This window comes from Malaclemys terrapin, chromosome 1 (assembly GCF_027887155.1).
Source record: "Malaclemys terrapin pileata isolate rMalTer1 chromosome 1, rMalTer1.hap1, whole genome shotgun sequence".
NCBI classification, from domain to species: Eukaryota; Metazoa; Chordata; order Testudines; family Emydidae; genus Malaclemys; species Malaclemys terrapin.
The window spans coordinates 232,408,276-232,425,790 of NC_071505.1; the positions used below are offsets into that span (position 1 = coordinate 232,408,276).

General features: G+C 39.7%; 1 protein-coding gene across 1 annotated transcript in view; it reads right to left on the minus strand.

The window, feature by feature from the left end:
- Positions 1-17,515, minus strand: part of GABRG3 (gamma-aminobutyric acid type A receptor subunit gamma3) — a 521,745-nt gene that overhangs the window by 220,217 nt on the left and 284,013 nt on the right. The window contains exons 4-5 of the mRNA XM_054009150.1: positions 11,609-11,829; positions 7,912-7,994 (exon numbers count right to left, since the gene is read on the minus strand). Coding sequence (XP_053865125.1) covers positions 7,912-7,994; positions 11,609-11,829 — 304 coding nt within the window. The remainder of the gene's footprint in view (positions 1-7,911; positions 7,995-11,608; positions 11,830-17,515) is intronic.

Sequence of the window (17,515 nt, forward strand, 5' to 3'; positions counted from 1 at the left end):
AAGTTGCAGTGAGAGAGGTTGGATATTAGGAAAAACTATTTCACTAGGAGGGTGGTGAAGCACTAGAATGGGTTACCTAGGGAGGTGGTGGAATCTCCATCCTTAGAGGTTTTTAAGGCGCGTCTTGACAAAGCCCTGGCTGGGATGATTTAGTTGGGGTTGGTCCTGCTTTGAGCAGGGGGTTGGACTGGATGACCTCCTGAGGTCTCTTCCAACCCTAATGTTCTATGATCCTATGACAGGTCATCTATGACCCTCAGTATAGCAATTCCTATCTTCCTGTAAAAAGAAAGAGATTAAACAGCTAGGCCCCCAGTCACAAAGACTGAATCAAGAAATTTAGCTGTGTGGTATCCAGAACTCATGGAACAGAACTTCTCAACTTAAAAGTGCAGATTAAGATCCAGATTCTTCCTGTATGCACTTTATAAGAAGTCTGCTCTCGGCTACCAAAATGTCAATAATGAAAACTCAGCATGGGATATAAAATCAAGCTGGGTTCTTTCTGGCTTCTGCCTCACCAGTAATAAGATTCTGCAATCAGAACTTCATTAATAATTCTGTTTATGATACATGAGACAGAAAAGAATACAACGCTATCTGCCAGACCAGAATTTGTTTTTTTCAGGCTAATGGGAGGAAAAATAAAATAAAATAGTTGAAATCATTATTTTTGTCAGAAAACTAAATTGATGAGTCTTAATACCAAATAGCTAAACTGTAAATTCATAGAAGGAGTTTCTCTATTCCAAGGGATATATTTGGTGAAATGGAATTTTTATGTAGAAAGAGAGGATCTGTTTTTCCTACGCACTAGTACAATAATAGATTTGTATGAAATTTATGGAAACTTTTTCACAACATTTCTTGCAATTTTTTAACCATTCTGTGTTTCATGATTTTGCATACCAATTTTTAAAAAATTGTTCTTGAAATTTCAGGAGACTGGTCATTTTTCACATTGAAGTATGCCTAAAATTGAGTAAATTAAGCCACTTTTGGTTGAAACTTCACATTTGCATATGGTTAACCTAACATGAATATGTGTGTGTGTGTAGCCGGTAGGCTGTATATTTGTTGTGATTGGACTGAGCAAAGGGCTGAGATCCAACATCTGAGTTCCATTCCCATCTCACCTAAAGATTGGCTGCATCGTACCACAGTAGTTTGACACTTTGAACTTTGTTCTGTTAAAAGAACACTTGGAGAGTTCTAATTCTCTAAATTGATTTGGAGTTTGATAAAGCACATGTAATTCATCTAAATACCTTAAAATAACTGGAGCTGCTAAATATATCAACTTAAATTAGTAAATTAAGTAACTGTAAAGTGACTTTGGAGATTAGGTGCTACCATTGGGAAAAACAGCAAAATTCTAGTAAATGAATTAATTTCTGTAATTACAAATATATCCAGTGCGTGACCTGTATTTTAGAGTTAAATCTTTGTTAGTCAGCAGCAAAAGGTTAATTAAAAAAAAAATCTAGTTGTTCTGTGGAGACTTCACTGGACATGTCAGCAGGATGGCAAACACCATATTGAATTCTTCCCTATGCAGTGATTGGATATGGGTCTGGGAGAGAGAGGAGCTGCACAACTCACATCTGGAGCCTTGAGTAGTTACAGATGCACAGCAGGAAAGCCCATCCCTTACTTCCTGCTGACAGTTGTCCCCATACTGGATGATGGGAATGCCACATTAAGGATGAGGAAAGCAGTGGGCGTGTTATTCCTTGACTTTAGCAAAGCTTTTGATACGGTCTCCCACAGTATTCTTGCCGCCAAGTTAAAGAAGTATGGGCTGGATGAATGGACTATAAGGTGGATAGAAAGCTGGCTCAACATCAGGCTCAATGGGTAGTCATCAATGACTCCATGTCTAGCTGGCAGCCGGTATCAAGCGGAGTGCCCCAAGGGTCGGTCCTGGGGCTGGTTTTGTTCAATATCTTAATTAATGATCTAGAGGATGGTGTGGACTGCACCCTAAGCAAGTTTGCAGATGACACTAAACTGTGAGGAGTGGTAGATACACTGAAGGGTAGGGATAAGATACAGTGGGACCTAGACAAATTAGAGGACTGGGCGAAAAGAAATCTGATGAGGTTCAACAAGGACAAGTGCAGAGTCCTGCACTTAGGATGGAAGAATCCCATGCACTGCTACAGACTAGGGACCGAATGGCTAGGCAGCAGTTCTGCAGAAAAGGACCTAGGGGTTACAGTGGACGAGAAGCTGGATATGAGTCAACAGTGTGCCCTTGTTGCCAAGAAGGTTAACGGCATTTTGGGCTGGATAAGTAGGGGCATTGCCAGCAGATCTAGGGATGTGATCATTCCCCTCTATTCGGCACTGGCGAGGCCTCATCTGGAGTACTGTGTCCAGTTTTGGTCCCCACACTACAAGAAAGATGTGGAAAAATTGGAAATAGCCCTGCAGAGGGCAACAAAAATGATTAGGGGGCTGGAGCACATGACTTATGAGGAGAGGCTGGGGGAACTGGGATTGTTTAGTCTGCAGAAGAGAAGAATGAGGGGGGGATTTGATAGCTGCTTTCAACTACCTGAAAGGGGGTTCCAAAGAGGATTGATCTAGATTGTTCCAGAAGACAGAACAAGGAGCAATGGTCTCAAGTTGTAGTGGGGAAGGTTTAGGTTGGATATCAGGAAAAACTTTTTCACTAGGAGGATGGTGAAGCACTGGAATGGGTTACCTAGGGAGGTGGTGGAATCTCCTTCCTTAGAGGTTTTTAAGGTCAGGCTTGACAAAGCCCTGGCTGGGATGATTTAGTTGTGGATTGGTCCTGCTTTGAGCTGGGGGTTGGACTAGATGACCTCCTGAGGTCCCTTCCAACCTGATATTCTATAATTCTAAGCAGAGGGTAGCTAGAGAAAAGCCCACATCTGTTCACCTGCAGAAAGGTCGATAACCGGCAACAGACAATTTGGTTGATGTTTTTGTTCCACAAACGCCAATATTCCTTTAATTAACCACCATGGCTTTATGTGGATCAAAAACAACAGAAAACAATAAATAAAAAAATAATCAGATCAGCCCAGTGAGATAGCTCTTTATTTGTATATCTCACATTATTCTTGGCTCAGTCTCCAGCTCAGATATATTTCTAAAAGTGGTAAATCTTCAAACTCTGCCACACAGTTTGTTCCAGACATTAATGACACAGCAAACGTGCAGTCCTGCACTTTCTGACACTCTATATACCACAGTTGGTTCTTGAACAATCAGCTGCCATATGGTATGGCTGCTGGCAGTCGTGCTTCTGCCTGACAGGGTGGAGCAAGCGCAAGCTCATGCTGAGCATGTAGATGAGAAGCAGGCTCAAGAAGCCTCCTTGATACATGGCCCCAGGCAGGTCCTGAGGAACAGGGAGTAGCCAGAGATAACCTAGGCCATTTTTCTTTTGGCTACTATTGTATTTGTTAATGTTTAAAAAAATGCAAGAGGCTGAATGCTCCTTCTGCTTACGCTGGCCGAGAAGAGCAAAAGCTCAGGCTATGGGAGATGGAGGATGGAAGAGGCGAGGAGGCGTATGGCTCCAGTCCATGTTTCTAATCTCTCCAGAGCCTGTGGAAGGCATCACAGGCATCTTATTAAGGTAGGGCAGGAAGATATTGATGGGTAAAAGGTTGTTCCTCTTCTAACCAGGTAGATTTCCAACAGGAAATCCACACAGAAGTTAATGCTTTTCCAAGCAGTTTTAACTCCCCTTCAGTACCGTTAGCCCCATCCCAGGAAGTAGAAATGCATGCAGGGGTTTGGGGGTTTTTTGTACCTTTTGCTTTTTACACGCACAAACAAAACCTTATTATGAAAGAACCACACAGGCACACTGAGATCCTAATAACCATATTTACTAATTATAAGCCATATATACATTGGCTTCTCAGGCAAGGTTCGATGGCATCTGAAACATAGAAGACAGTGAGGGTCAAAGCTAATTAAAGGAATACTGCCCAATTCCTATACATTAAAGGAAGGCAGCATGATTCCCAGGGACCAGGAGTTGCCTTGGAAATGCCACAGGCTTGTACCCAGGGAATTGGCTCCCAGAACTACTATCCTTCCAGTTCATGGGGCTATAGCCTGTTTTCCTGCGGTGCTCTAGATTCTGCTGTATCACTAACCACAAATGAGTTCAGAAACCACTTCAGAGGTGAGAGAGAAGGGAATACCATGAAGTGAACTATGCAGCATTTCTAGCTAATGTTTCCTCCTCCCATGGGTTTTCCACTAAGAGGGAATGATTAGGAGCTAGTAATCAAAATAAGTTAAATTACCACAGTAAAATGGCCCCATCCAGCCCACTGTATTCTTCTGATTCTTCCTGGCAACCAGACCATTTGATTCCAATGTACAAAAAGCAAAGAGAAAGGCTAGGAGTCAGAAGGTCTTGCAAGGACCTAGCTCAGTCTAAAATGTATTTGGTAAAAATTAAAGGAAATGTTTAGAAAAGGTGCTAAGTTTTAGATATTAACATAGTTAATGTTCAAGTGTCTGTGCAGCAGGATAGGTTATAGTATATGAAGTCTGAGTAGGTTTTTTGTGGTTACCTGCAATTTAACTTTCAATTGTGTGCACGCGCATGGGCATTCTGCTGTAAATTCTACAACCATTTAGGTTTTTGTTTTATTCACAAGACAACACATTGTGGAATCTAAATTTGTAATAAGGTCCTCCCCTTGGAAATTTGGCATAGCTGACAGTAATAAATCATTCAGCCATTCACCTCATAAGTCCTCTGGAGCGTCATGTATCTTCAAATTGTAATGTGTGTACATAACACTGAAAATATAATGAAGCTATAACACAAACAAATCCCTGAGGAGATGTTCTACATGAAAATTTACAAAAGAAGTGCTAAGATAGTGCTAAAGGTAGCACTAAAATAGCCTTCAAGGAAAGGAATGTCACTTGATAACTTAAAAATAACCTCTAGTGAACGGCATTATTAGAGCAGGTGAGAAAGTTGCAGAATCATTTTGTTATGGTTTTCATGTATTACTTGCATACATCAAGAAAACTGTAAAACTGAGACAAACGAAACTCTTGACTATGCCCATATAACTGCCATTTCCTCAGATGGTGTTGCATGCATGCACCCAAAGTTAGAAAGATTTTTTTGTCTAAAAGATTTAAGTTATGATAAAACAAGTCGGGCCAAGATCAAGTTTGAAATTTAGCTATGGGCCTGAACCTTCTGATGTTCAAATCTTATTCAGTGCAAAGTGAAGAGTTGTTACTCGAAATAAGATAGTGGCACAGAATACAGCTTAATTGCTTTCTGGAGCTGCCCCCAACAGTTATTATGCCTCCAAACTGAAGAAAGGACTAGGATGATTTCTCTGCCTGTCAAGAGTTGGCCATCTTCTCTGGATATTGATAAAACTGGGGTGTCAAACTCATTTGGCAGCGAGAACCAAACTCCATTTTTGATTATGGTCCATGGGCGGAGGTATACATTTAAAACTACACACTACCTTCAGCAAGATAGCAATGGGAGGTTTACACAAAGATCCAGGGTAAAATATGGACTTTATGTTCTATATAAACTATTATTTGTTTGTTGAGTAATGTATTGTCACATTCAATTTCTCTGGGAAAATCTGCTTCCTTGTAGAACTGCTACAATTTTGTCCATTATTTCTCTTTCTTTCCCATCCTATTTTTCTGTTCTCTCCCTATTTCCACCTATCTGTGGGCTTAACTCCCACCTCCTCTCCCATTCCATTCACTAAAATGATCATCAATAAAGCAGTTCATGTTGACAATATAGCATTATCATTGGACTTTAAAGTTGACACTCCAGTGAGATTAATATAGACAGGGGAGTTAACAAATCTAAGTAATTGTTTCAGGCTGTCTACAGACTCAGACATTTCAGCACTAGTAACATTTGGAAGATTCCTTTTTATTTTTAATGACAAGTTAGATTCTACACAATCTGAATACATCAAATGGGCTGAATCTGGCTCACAAGCTGTATGTCCTAAAGCATTTTTTGCCCAGGATTTACATATCCATCAAGTTCATAAAAATACTCGAAAGTTCATTTTTTAAAAATGGAATGGAATCAATTGCACTGTCTTTTCCCCCCCAAAACATTTGCCTTGTGGGAGGAAAATACCTCCATGCCCACCATATTTGGTTCCAAATCCTGTTTCAAATTGGACAAGATGAATACTCTTCTACACTACCAATATACTTCCCAGGAAAAAAAAAGTAGTATGTATCACATAAATGTGTTTATCAAATGGTGTTACCTCTCTACTTATTTTATAGATATGATAGGAAAATGATATTATTTAAAAGGAAAAAGAAAATGATAGCTTTCCCAGTCCTTCACTCCTATCTACAGAGTACATTCCCTGAGATACAGGATTTATCAAAGTGTAGAGCCCTTTTTAAAAAATATTGACAGCACATCACTGATGATGAATGATCTGTTTCATGAAGAGGGAGTACTCTGTGAAAAATACATTTTTAATGCCTTTTTCATCCTATCATCCTAAAAAGAATCTTTTCCCCAAAACTTTTCATGCATATGAGTGCAGGTGAATGAATAGGAGAGAATAAACACACTCCTTACTACGGATTGCATTTAAAAAAAAAAAATTAAGTAACTATGTGAGCCTGGCCAGAAGAAAATTGTCCTTTTGGAAGGGAACACCAGTTAGAGGAGGACTGAAATTGGATTCATTACTAAGCACTCATGAGTCACACAGTCAGAATGTTCAATGTGCTGAACATTCCCTTCCTTTAGAAGGCAAATCCCACCTCAGGGGATAAACAACTGGGTTTTTTTTGTTTGTTTGTTTTTTTGTTAAACCATTCAACTTTTATTTTTGGGTACAGAGGCAATCAGGAATGTGCCTTTAGCAAATTTTAAAAACGATTTAGAAAATCGTAAACCATGTTTGTAGGAACCCGAGGTATTTGCATACACACACAATACCTAGCATGATGATATTATGAGTTAGCTTTCACATTCCTGACTTTCTTTTCTAAAAAATCTCACTAAAACTTGACTTTTACCATATTAAGGAGAAAAGCCTGTGATGAGAGTCAGATACAGTAAACCAAATGCCATGCTTGTCCTTTTAAACATCACTTACCACATTTGGATCATGTTTGTAATTACATTTCTGCAGCAGCATAATGTTAATTGAGATGTGCCATCTCCCATCTCTGGGGTGTTCATATTAACAACAGGATTCCTGCCAACCTCCCACAATGATGGCAGCATTTATAGACAAAATTACACACAATACAATCCAGTTGGAACTACCATGCAGCTGAATAATACAAGAAAAAAATAGCCTTAGTCTAATGACACAGTCTATTTCTGAATTATGAGGCAAAGTTACTACCATGCTATTTCTCATAAACTCAGACATCAGAGATGATGGAGATCAGTTCTCCATCTAGTTCACAACTGCCCTTAGCAGCACCATTTACACACTGATCTCTCTAAAAGGAAGTTTTAATCTTTGGCTTGGAAAATAAACAGGAGTAGTTATGATATAGCCTATATCTGAACTGCACATCTCATAATACAGTAGGTTCTCTTCTCAAATATATGTTACATTATTTTTATAACCATCTCATCATAGCAGACTGATGTGAATATCTGCTCCTTGTTAAACTGTAATTATGACTGCAAACAGAGATGCTGGTGCTTGAGCTCCAGCTATAACTCTACATGGGGCATTTCATGACAAAAACTTCTGCCATGAATGCTGAAGCGAAAACACATATATATGCTAATATCAAAAGCAAACCTCGGCTTCCAGTACCTGTTCTGGAAAACCTGAACAACCTGACAGAAATTAGAGACAAACTGGTGCCTCTCCACAAGGTTCAAGTATAATAGATATGCACTGAAGCAGTACTTACAACTAGAGAATATCAACGGGCAAGAATGTTCATCCATTGGGAAATTATGTAGCTGCAGCTGGCATTCTGCATTGATGGTGAGTCTGTGGAAAAACCAGGTAATTGTCACTATAAATCAGCACAACAAAAAGTTAAAGGAACATGGTAGGGTAATCATTGGTAATTGTCCAAGACACAATTGGGAAATTTTGAAGCATTGCTACAGAATTAAATGCTAGGAAATGGGTGATATGTCTGCATGCATGGAAACAGAGCTTTATGCAGTGTTGTATGGGTTTTGCTTGGTATTTCATTGTAAACTTAATAGCCCGATCAGTGATAGTCTCTCTCCCATGTTAGGCGACCATTTTTAAACTAGTTACTATCTACACTTCTTATCAAAGAACTTTTAAAATACATGTAACAAAGATATGCCCAATTAACATAGGCCAGCACAAATGTTTGCAAAAATATCTACCACATTTTAAAATGATGTTTAAAAAGGTTTACTAACACAGGGCACACTACAAATAAGGCCAGTTCTTAAATTACCATTAAGACAGGGGGACTATGAAGTCAGTCTATATATTTGACTAGATCATATCATATATTAGTTTTATTTGAAAGCTATTTTCAAGTAATGGACACTATATTAATTTCACTGCTGAGTTTGCCCAGCAAATGACAAATTTTAGGAAAACTAATTAAAAGGTAAACAATCTAGATTTGAGAAGGTCTAGATGCCTTAAATTTGGGCTGACAGCCAGAGAAATGTCTATCGTCTTTAAGCTCAGTTGTAAGTAAATTAGTTCTCTCTGCCCAGGAGTTTTGATTGTACAACAGGACAGGATTCCAAGGTTGCACGCCCGAAAGTGGCCAGAGAAGAGGAGGACCTGGCACAAACTTGTACCCTGATTCTTGAATTTAGAAATTTTGTCAACTCAAGGCTGTTCTTTCTGAGACATCCACAGTGAAGAAATTGGAGGTACTACAGCTGTCTCTTACCTACAGTTCTGTAGAGTCAATAGTCAATAGTCTGCAACAATAAAGACTGCCTACTTGTTGCTGAGTTTTCTGTCCTAGCTTGTGAACATTCAGGTTTATAGAGTTCTTCATACACAGAGGAAAGGTTGAGTGGTAAAACTGGAAACAGAACTCCTTGCATACATGTAAAATGCTCAGTTAAGCAAAGGAGGGCTGTAACTGGGTCAGCTGGGTACTAATCACCCCGTGACGTGGCTCGGCAGCATCCTCCCATCAGGCTTCCCTCTCTTCAGGGCTCCCAGTTAAACTCCACAGGCCATTCTGGCAGGGATTTCTTTATTTTCCAAAAACAGTGACTCAAAATTACAATAAAATTAGGGAATTACCCTGCCTGCCTTCATCTCTGCCCTCAAGGGTATCTTTTCCTGTCTCTGGCAATCCTCCTTCTCTGCAGTTCCTGCTATTCTGTCATCTCCCCTAGCTGGAGCTTAGCCTTCTGGCTCTGGCTTCTAGGCCCTAAACCCTCTCTCAATCAGGTTCTCCTACAGGAGCCTTCTGCTTACTGCAGCTCTTCTCTGCCATAGATTCCTCTTCCTGTCCTCTGCTCTCATCTTTATAGACAACAGCTGCCCACTATCAGGCCCCATTGAAAGGCAGTTAATGAGACTCAGGTGGACTGGACCAGTTCCCTCTTAAAGAGCCCAGTCTACCCTTTGACATGGGCCAAATGTTTTTCTGATTAACAGCGTATAGTAAGATATTTTTGCAGTCCATGAGACAGATGGTGGTGTTCTCAGAGACACCTATAAAACTCCATTACTTCAGTGAGGTTTCACAGGCGTAAGTAACAGTGCACAATTTGGCACAAAATATGGCACCAAAAATTGGTAGATAAAAGGGGGTGCATACAAAACTAACCAAATGAGCATCTTCTCACATTCATCAAGGTCCTGTTTGAAAGCCCACTGAAGTGACTGAGAGACTTTCCATGTACTTCAGTGGGCTTTGGATAAAGCCTCAAAAAAGGAGGATACTGAAAGAATATGTAGGATACAGCTACACAGCAATTAAACACCTGCAGCTGGCCTGGGTCAGCTGACTTGAACTTGTGGGGCTCAAGCTGAAAAATTGCTGTGTGAACATTCGGGCTTGGGCTAGACCCTGGCCTCTGAGATACCATGAGGGGGGAGGGTCCCAGAGCCTGGGCTCTAGCCCGAGCCCGAACATCTATATAGCAATTTTTAGCTCCGCAGCCAGATCCCAAGTAAAGCTGACCAAGGCCAGCCACAGCAGTACCACCAGTCTTTTATTCCAGTGTAGACATACCCTCAGTGGTAGTTTCCAGCTGTTGTATTCCTTTCTTGTTTGACAGTCTGTAAATAGGGACACTTGTCATTGAAGCTCAGCTTCCATATGCAAGTATCATCAGCGTGACGATGCACTGAGAAGGTTGAATACAATCAGTGCAGCAACTGTGTAGCATAGAAGATATATTTTACAGATAGATTGTTTGCTGTATAGGGAATCTTGTTTATTGTGGAATTCCACTTTTGAACAGTTTAGCTCCTCCACGGAATAAAAGCAATTTTTCTTTATTTGAATGCACCCTTTTAATGCAAATATATACTTTATGGTATTGTCTTGCTTAGATAAACTCTAACATATTTCTTCCAGTAGTTCCCCTTTTTGACAAAACATATGATGTGCTATCTTCCAGGGTGACTTGTATATAGAAACTGGCATTAAAACATACACCTAAACATGAGCATACTAGCAGAGGAAGAATCTCTAAATATATATTTTGCATCTTTTTTCCTCTGCAGAACTCAAAGCATTTTCACAGATTGGTAGAATGAGGCACAGAGTAATTAATTGACTTGCCCAAGATTACATAATAAGAAAATGACACAGACAGAAATAAAATCCAGGTCTTCCAATGTCCAATTCAGTGCTCTAAACAGTGGATCAATCTGTCTCCAGAGGCTCTGTTTGGTTCAAATACACACCCAGGTGTATACCTGAATCTAATCTGAGCTAATCTGCCCTCCAAAGTAGAGCTGGCTGGGAAATGGTTTTTCCCTTCCCTCTGAAAAATTTCAACAAAATTGTTTTTTTCTTATTATTTGCAGAAGTTTTTCTTTGATTTTTTTTATGAGGTAGGGAATCTAAAAATTAAAACTGAAAATGTTTGGTTTACTTGGAACAGCAACCCAAAAGATGTACATGTGTTTTTTTATGAAAACACAAAACAATTGACCAAAAAATGACATTTCACACAAACTTCTGTTCTGTCAAAAAGCCATTTTTCATCAAAAATATTTTGATTTTTTCCCCAACTCTACTGTAAGCCAAGAAGTTTTATAGAAACTATTTCTCTTGCAAGATTTCTGGGATTACATGCTTCTGGCTGGATTACAAACATTGAGAGAGGAACCTTTCTTGTAGAATTTTTGACACTTCTGCTTTTGGTTCCTGAATATGGAAGTGAAGAAAGGCACAAAAAGTTTTAAAATGAATAAGCAAGCTTTTTTAACCTAAAAAATGGTTTCGCTTGGGGCTTAGTTTGAATTTTGGACAAATATTCATGTCATTTGTTTTAAACAGCATCAATCTGTCCCTAAAACAGATTTGAATATAAGTTAGGAAACAGTTAAAAAAACCAAACCAAAACATCTAAAAATACTCTGCAGAAAAAGAGACCAAATACTTTCAGCCACACACTCCTACTTCCTACCTTAAAGTATACAAGATTTTCCCATCATTCCATATTCTCAGAAGCTGATTGGGTGTAGTGATCCAATGAGCTTCTGCTGTTTTAGAATTTCGGAAGATAGTGTCTGGTATCCATATCAATCCAACCATATTGCTGTTTAGAGTCAGTATTTTCATGGTGCTGTTGAAACGAAGGCGGCTGTCTGTCCATGTCTGAGCAAAAAATATATCAATTTGGTATTCCTGTAATAAAAGCACAACATAAAAACTGAAGTTGGTTCCACGCATTCCACTTATATTTGGTCTTTGATAGGATATAGTTAAAGGGCTGGAGCCTCAGTCAGTGTAACTCGACATAGCTCTATTAAAATCAATGGATCTATGTTGATTTACACCAGCTAAAGAGCTGGTCTTTTAAAGATTTTTTGTTTGTTTGTTTTCATTCTCAGAATTAGTTTACTTTAGGGGGAAAAAAATAGAACATGATCTCCTGCATTGGCCTTTTGGCTTAGCATTCTCTGCCCCACCACACAGTCTTGACCATTCTTCTCTGTGTGAAGTCAGGGAAGTCACAACTGGACGATATATCTTCAGTGGCTTCCCTGCCTCAGTGTGAAAACAGAGGCTTTAAGGAGCTGCTATATGATGAAACAGCTATCTAAGATTCAGGTAGCATTAGACAAATATGGCTAGTGATTAAATAAGTCAGCTGAAGAATGACAAATTGTGTGGAACATGGCAGCCACACACACACACACATACACACACACACACATTAATTGTTCTGTTGCATGTATAGCCTACAGCAGAAACATGCCATGATCATAGATTCTAATTTATTTTTCTTTACAGATACCTCATGTATTTCAAATGCCAAGCGCCAGAACTCTCTTAAACTGCCATTAATATGCTAATCCAGATGCTACAATCTTATCTTTTTTATAGTTACATTTTATTGCCATGTTTCTGTTAATAAGTAGTCATAATAAGGGTGATAAAATAGAAGTTACACATACACAAGTATGAGCATATGTGTATATATTATTCCATACAAAAAACTTTGTTAACAGATAGATATTTAAGTTTCAAAATCCAGTATTAAAATACCAATTCCACATCTGCCAGTACAACCTTCATTATGCATCCTGATGCATCCAACCTATGCACTGAATGATGGGAGGATCTTGTGGGAAAAAATGTGATTATATAAAGACTTTATCATAATGCATAAGCATAAATGGGCAGAATTAAGGGTTCCTGGTCAATATGGCAGTTCCTTGCTTGAGCCTTTGTCCAGCCTAATTTTCATTTAATGTAGGTTTTTTGCATGAAGGTTCCTTGGTGATTTATTTTTAAAGGAAAAAAGTATAAATCAATTCTATTATGCACCACTGTAACAACTTATCATGTATTATTAGCAGATTTTGTGCCATGAATTTATCCTAGTATTCTAACTGTATTCTAGGAGCCATCTGGTTACCCTGCATTATTCCTATAATTACCATCTTTTGCAGGCCATCCTTCCAGAATTGATGTTATAACACTATTTATTGTTATTCATTGACACTATTAGCCGAGAAACACGCTCTGGGACTCTCACCTTTCCATGATGAATGATCGATGGATATGTAAGAATTCTTAGCATGTATAGGAATAGCAGGTAATATATCACCTTATGACTCGCAGCATAGCTACTAACAGTCCCTAGAACCTTTCCCTTTAGCCTTTCTAGCTGTGATTTTTCTTTTTAATTAGCTTTATTTTCAGGGGTAGGACAAGAGATTTGACACTGAAGGGGACTTATTTTCATCTTGGTGTGCAGGGAATTGCACATCTCTGTACATTGAGACAAGGAAGTATATCAAAGTATCTAGCTCATACTGATTGTTATTTCTATTTTTAAATACAAGGGAAGTTCTCAGAAATTACAGGGATGAGGGAAATGATCATAAAACTACCCACCTATATATATTTATAAATGTTCAAAAATTATTGTTTCCTCACTTTGCCATTATTGCAGAGAGTGGATTATTCACATTATGTTCTACTATTTGCCCCATCTCTGCCAGCTCCTCATTGCAACACCCTGGAGAAGAGAGGCTTGTGTGTATTTACCTGATACAGAATGGAATATGCTAGACATGGCCACATGTATAGCAGTTTTCTCTAACTGCTGAGCTAGTGGAACTGTTCCTTTAGCTTGCAAGCCGAGACCAGTATTTACGGAGCCAAAGGCTATGATGCCACATATATACAGCTGGCTAATGAGCGTGGTGTATTTATAAACAACAATGGATTGATGCAAGATGTTCATATTTGAAATTATTTGATAGGAAAAGAATGCTTATTTTGATTGCCAAATTATTTCTAAATTTAGGAGCAGCTGTAATTCTCTTTTGGGATATTGTACACACTTAGGATTTTGCTTATTCAAAAGGAAAGACAGCCCTGAACTGTTTAATTAATGTCCACCATACTTTCCCCAACACACACATTCCTTCATTTTAAGTATTCCAGGAGGTAAGGTAGTCCAGTTGGCGTTTCCTGTTAAGTACTACATTTAGAACTGCCCCTAGAGGTTATTCAAAATACAACTGGTAAAGCATAAGACCGGGATGAGCAGATGCAACTCCATTTACTTGAATGGGTTGTTTAAACCAGGGCTGAATTTAAGCTTGTGTGCATATATAACTGCATTGGATCCTCTAGTAATAAAACATGGCCTATTGTTTTAAATGTGTCTCTCTGTCCTATGCTCAGCGTGAAATGATTTATTTAAGCAGTATCACACAACAACTCAGTAAACAGCATTCCCCCCCTCCCCCGCACCACATCTTTCCTAGCAATTTAGCTCTGTTTAAAAGTAACACATTACAGATGCAATGTGCTATATTCAATAATAAGGGATAAGCAGATATTTACATTTGATATCTGAACTGCAATTTCCCCTTTTTCTTCATCCATTAATCCCTTTAAAAAAGGATGCTAGATCAGTTCAGCCTTCACATTAATCATTGTAATTACCTCAGCCTTCATCCAAATGGTGAATGGGGTTGCTATTTAGGTATTCCATTTTTGAGCTAGAGAAAGATTGGTCAACTTTGAAAGCTGGGTGTATAAAATTAGGCTCCTTTGCCCAGATCCTCAAAAGGTATTTACTTGCCTAATTCTCGTTGATTTCAATGGGAGTTGACAATCTGGGCCCTAAATTTTAATATATAGGCACTTACACATAAGTGGCTTGATTTTCATAGGTGCTGAGTGTGTCTCTCCCAGCAGTCAATAGATAACATGGCATTGCAGTGTGGAGGAAGGGTGCAACGGCCTCTGAACCATTTAAACCCCACATAGGGACTGTGCAACGAATCTGCTGAGTGTGCACTCACAGGTGATACTTGCCTATCCATTCCATGCCACAGGAAGGGTCTCCATGCTAGCTTCACGTAGGAGTAAGTATTTGGGCCATAAAGTATGAAAAGACAAGGATCACTTTCAATTAACTGGTTTTACCTTTTAGAGGAATACATAGGCCAATTGTTTTATAGAGGTAATACTAGCATTTATGGTATTTAGGCAAGAAATAATCTTTATCTTAAGTTCTATGTAAAATCTTCTGCCTAGAAAATCTTAATGAGAACAGGTTTCTTTGCTAACACAAAGAATACTTGATGAATGAAGAATTAGAAAGCAGAGAAATCAATCTCACCAATTATGGCTAGAGACACATCAATTTTCTAAACACATTTCTGAGATGTTACCTATGCAAAAAAATAATAATCACAGATATACATAAACTTATATATGACATTATATACAGTAGGCCTGCTCCTGATTACTTATTTATGAATTACGGAAGTAGTTTGTACCCCTGGGTGTTAGAGGCCTGTGGGGCTAGAAAATGGGAGGAGGTTCTTGAATTCTTCTCTGGCACTGATAGGATAGAGATGCAGGCCCAGATCCTCAATGGTATTTATGCTTCTAATTTACATTTAAATCAAGGGAAGTTAGGAGCCTAAATACCTTTGAGAATCATCATAGATATCACTGTAGTAGGTTGATTAATGTGCCTTTCCATCTAGCTGCAATAGGACCATGACGATAAAGGGAGGGGAGATATGGTGGTTGTAGAAAGAGTAGATATATGTCTGGTGTGGGGAGGGAGAGTGAGGGATTGACACCATAGGGTATTAGATGCTCTAATGTGTGAGACAGGGAATTATTGTAAAGTATTTTGTGGGTAGGTGGATTGGAAAAAGGAATTGCACATATTTAACTTATTTACAAATCAGACCAAACATCTGTTTTTCTTCTCATTCTCAAAGGAGACATGGAGAGGAACTCTGAAAAACACTGCATGTTATTGAATGCCCTTGCTCCTGACTTGGGCAAATCCAAGACCACCAATCGTCCATTTGCAATGCTTGGTTTCACTCAAAAATTGCATGGAAGCATCTAGAAAGACAATATGTGATCTATCTTGCCAAACACAGAGAAAAAAAAGTGTAACAGTTTTAAGCAAAACACTAAAAACAAGACAGCTGTCACAGCTAGTCATTCCTGAGGGTCCCTTTTTGAGTATCCAGGGCAGCAGCTGTCTGTCTGAGGTACTTACATGGCCCCCATCACTGTAGTTTCTGAGCGCCTCACAAGCTTTAGTGTATTTCTACTAACAACATCCCTGTGAGGTTGGGAAGTGCTATGTGAATGGGCCTAAAGGGGTTAATGAGAGCTAGTGGGCACAATCAGCATTGCACCACTACACATGCACTAGGCGTCAAACCTGGTGGGAGGAGCTAAAAGGGCTGAACCCGGCAGTCCAGGCCTAATTAGGAAGGAGAGCAGATCTCTGGCACTCACTCAGTGAGAGGAGCCTGGTGGGAGTCAGGGAGCTGAGCGGGCTACTGGCAAGTAGAGGCTCCCTGAAGGAAGGTAGGTCTAGAACGGGGATCCCAAGGCAGTTGGGAAGGAGCAGCAGGAAGTGAGTTTGACCAGGACTCTGCGAGGAGGGGCCTGCAGGGAGCACGGAATCTCCTGCTGAGTCAGGGTCTGCCCTGCAAGGGGAGTGGAGAAAACTCTCCCCAGGCGGAACCAACTGGTTAGCAGGAACTGCAGCTATGCAATGAGTGAGTGGAACAGGCTGAGAAAGAATGGGGCTGATACCCTAGGAGTGCAGGAAGAGGCTGAAGCAAAATCCCAAGAAAGGCAAGATAGGACGTGGTCCAGGGAGGTAGTCAGAGGTCTGGGTAATCAGGCCTTGATTATCTGTTCAAGAACTGGAACCCACTAGAGAGAGAGCCTAGGATGCCCCACCATCCCACCAAGAAAGGTGGAGTGGAACCCCCCTCCCCAACAAATGGTAAGGACTACTGAATCCCCTGATACAACGGTAAGTGCCAAGGGTCCTATATGAAGTTGATGGACTCTTATTTGTTGGACTTTTGGTACCCCAGAAGTGGTGGGAGTCTATGTGACCTGGCCAGAAGGCTGAGTTGCAAGAAGTAGCCGACTACCACAGGGCTAGAACAGCAGTCAGTAGGAAGCTCTAAAGGAGGAGAGCCTGCTGTGCTATGCCCAGCCACATGGGGGTGCACTTGCTTGTGAATCATATGCTTGCATCCCTATTTTACAAACTGGAACTGAGATGCAGAGAGGTTAAGTGATTTTCCCATGGTCACACAGGAAATCTATAGTGGAGCAAGGAATTTAATCCAGGTCTCCTAGTTCCTAGTGTAGTACCTTTAGCTACTGGACAGTCCTGCCTCTGCAGTCCTTCAGTGGCCACTTTCAAGTAAACAAAATTACTGAATGTCCAAAAAATATGCTAGACATCCCCCACAAGAAGCAAAGATACAGTCTCTGCTCAAAGAGCATGCAATCTAAATCAGACCCATAAATAAACATAGGGGGAGGGGGTCTGAAAAAGCAAATT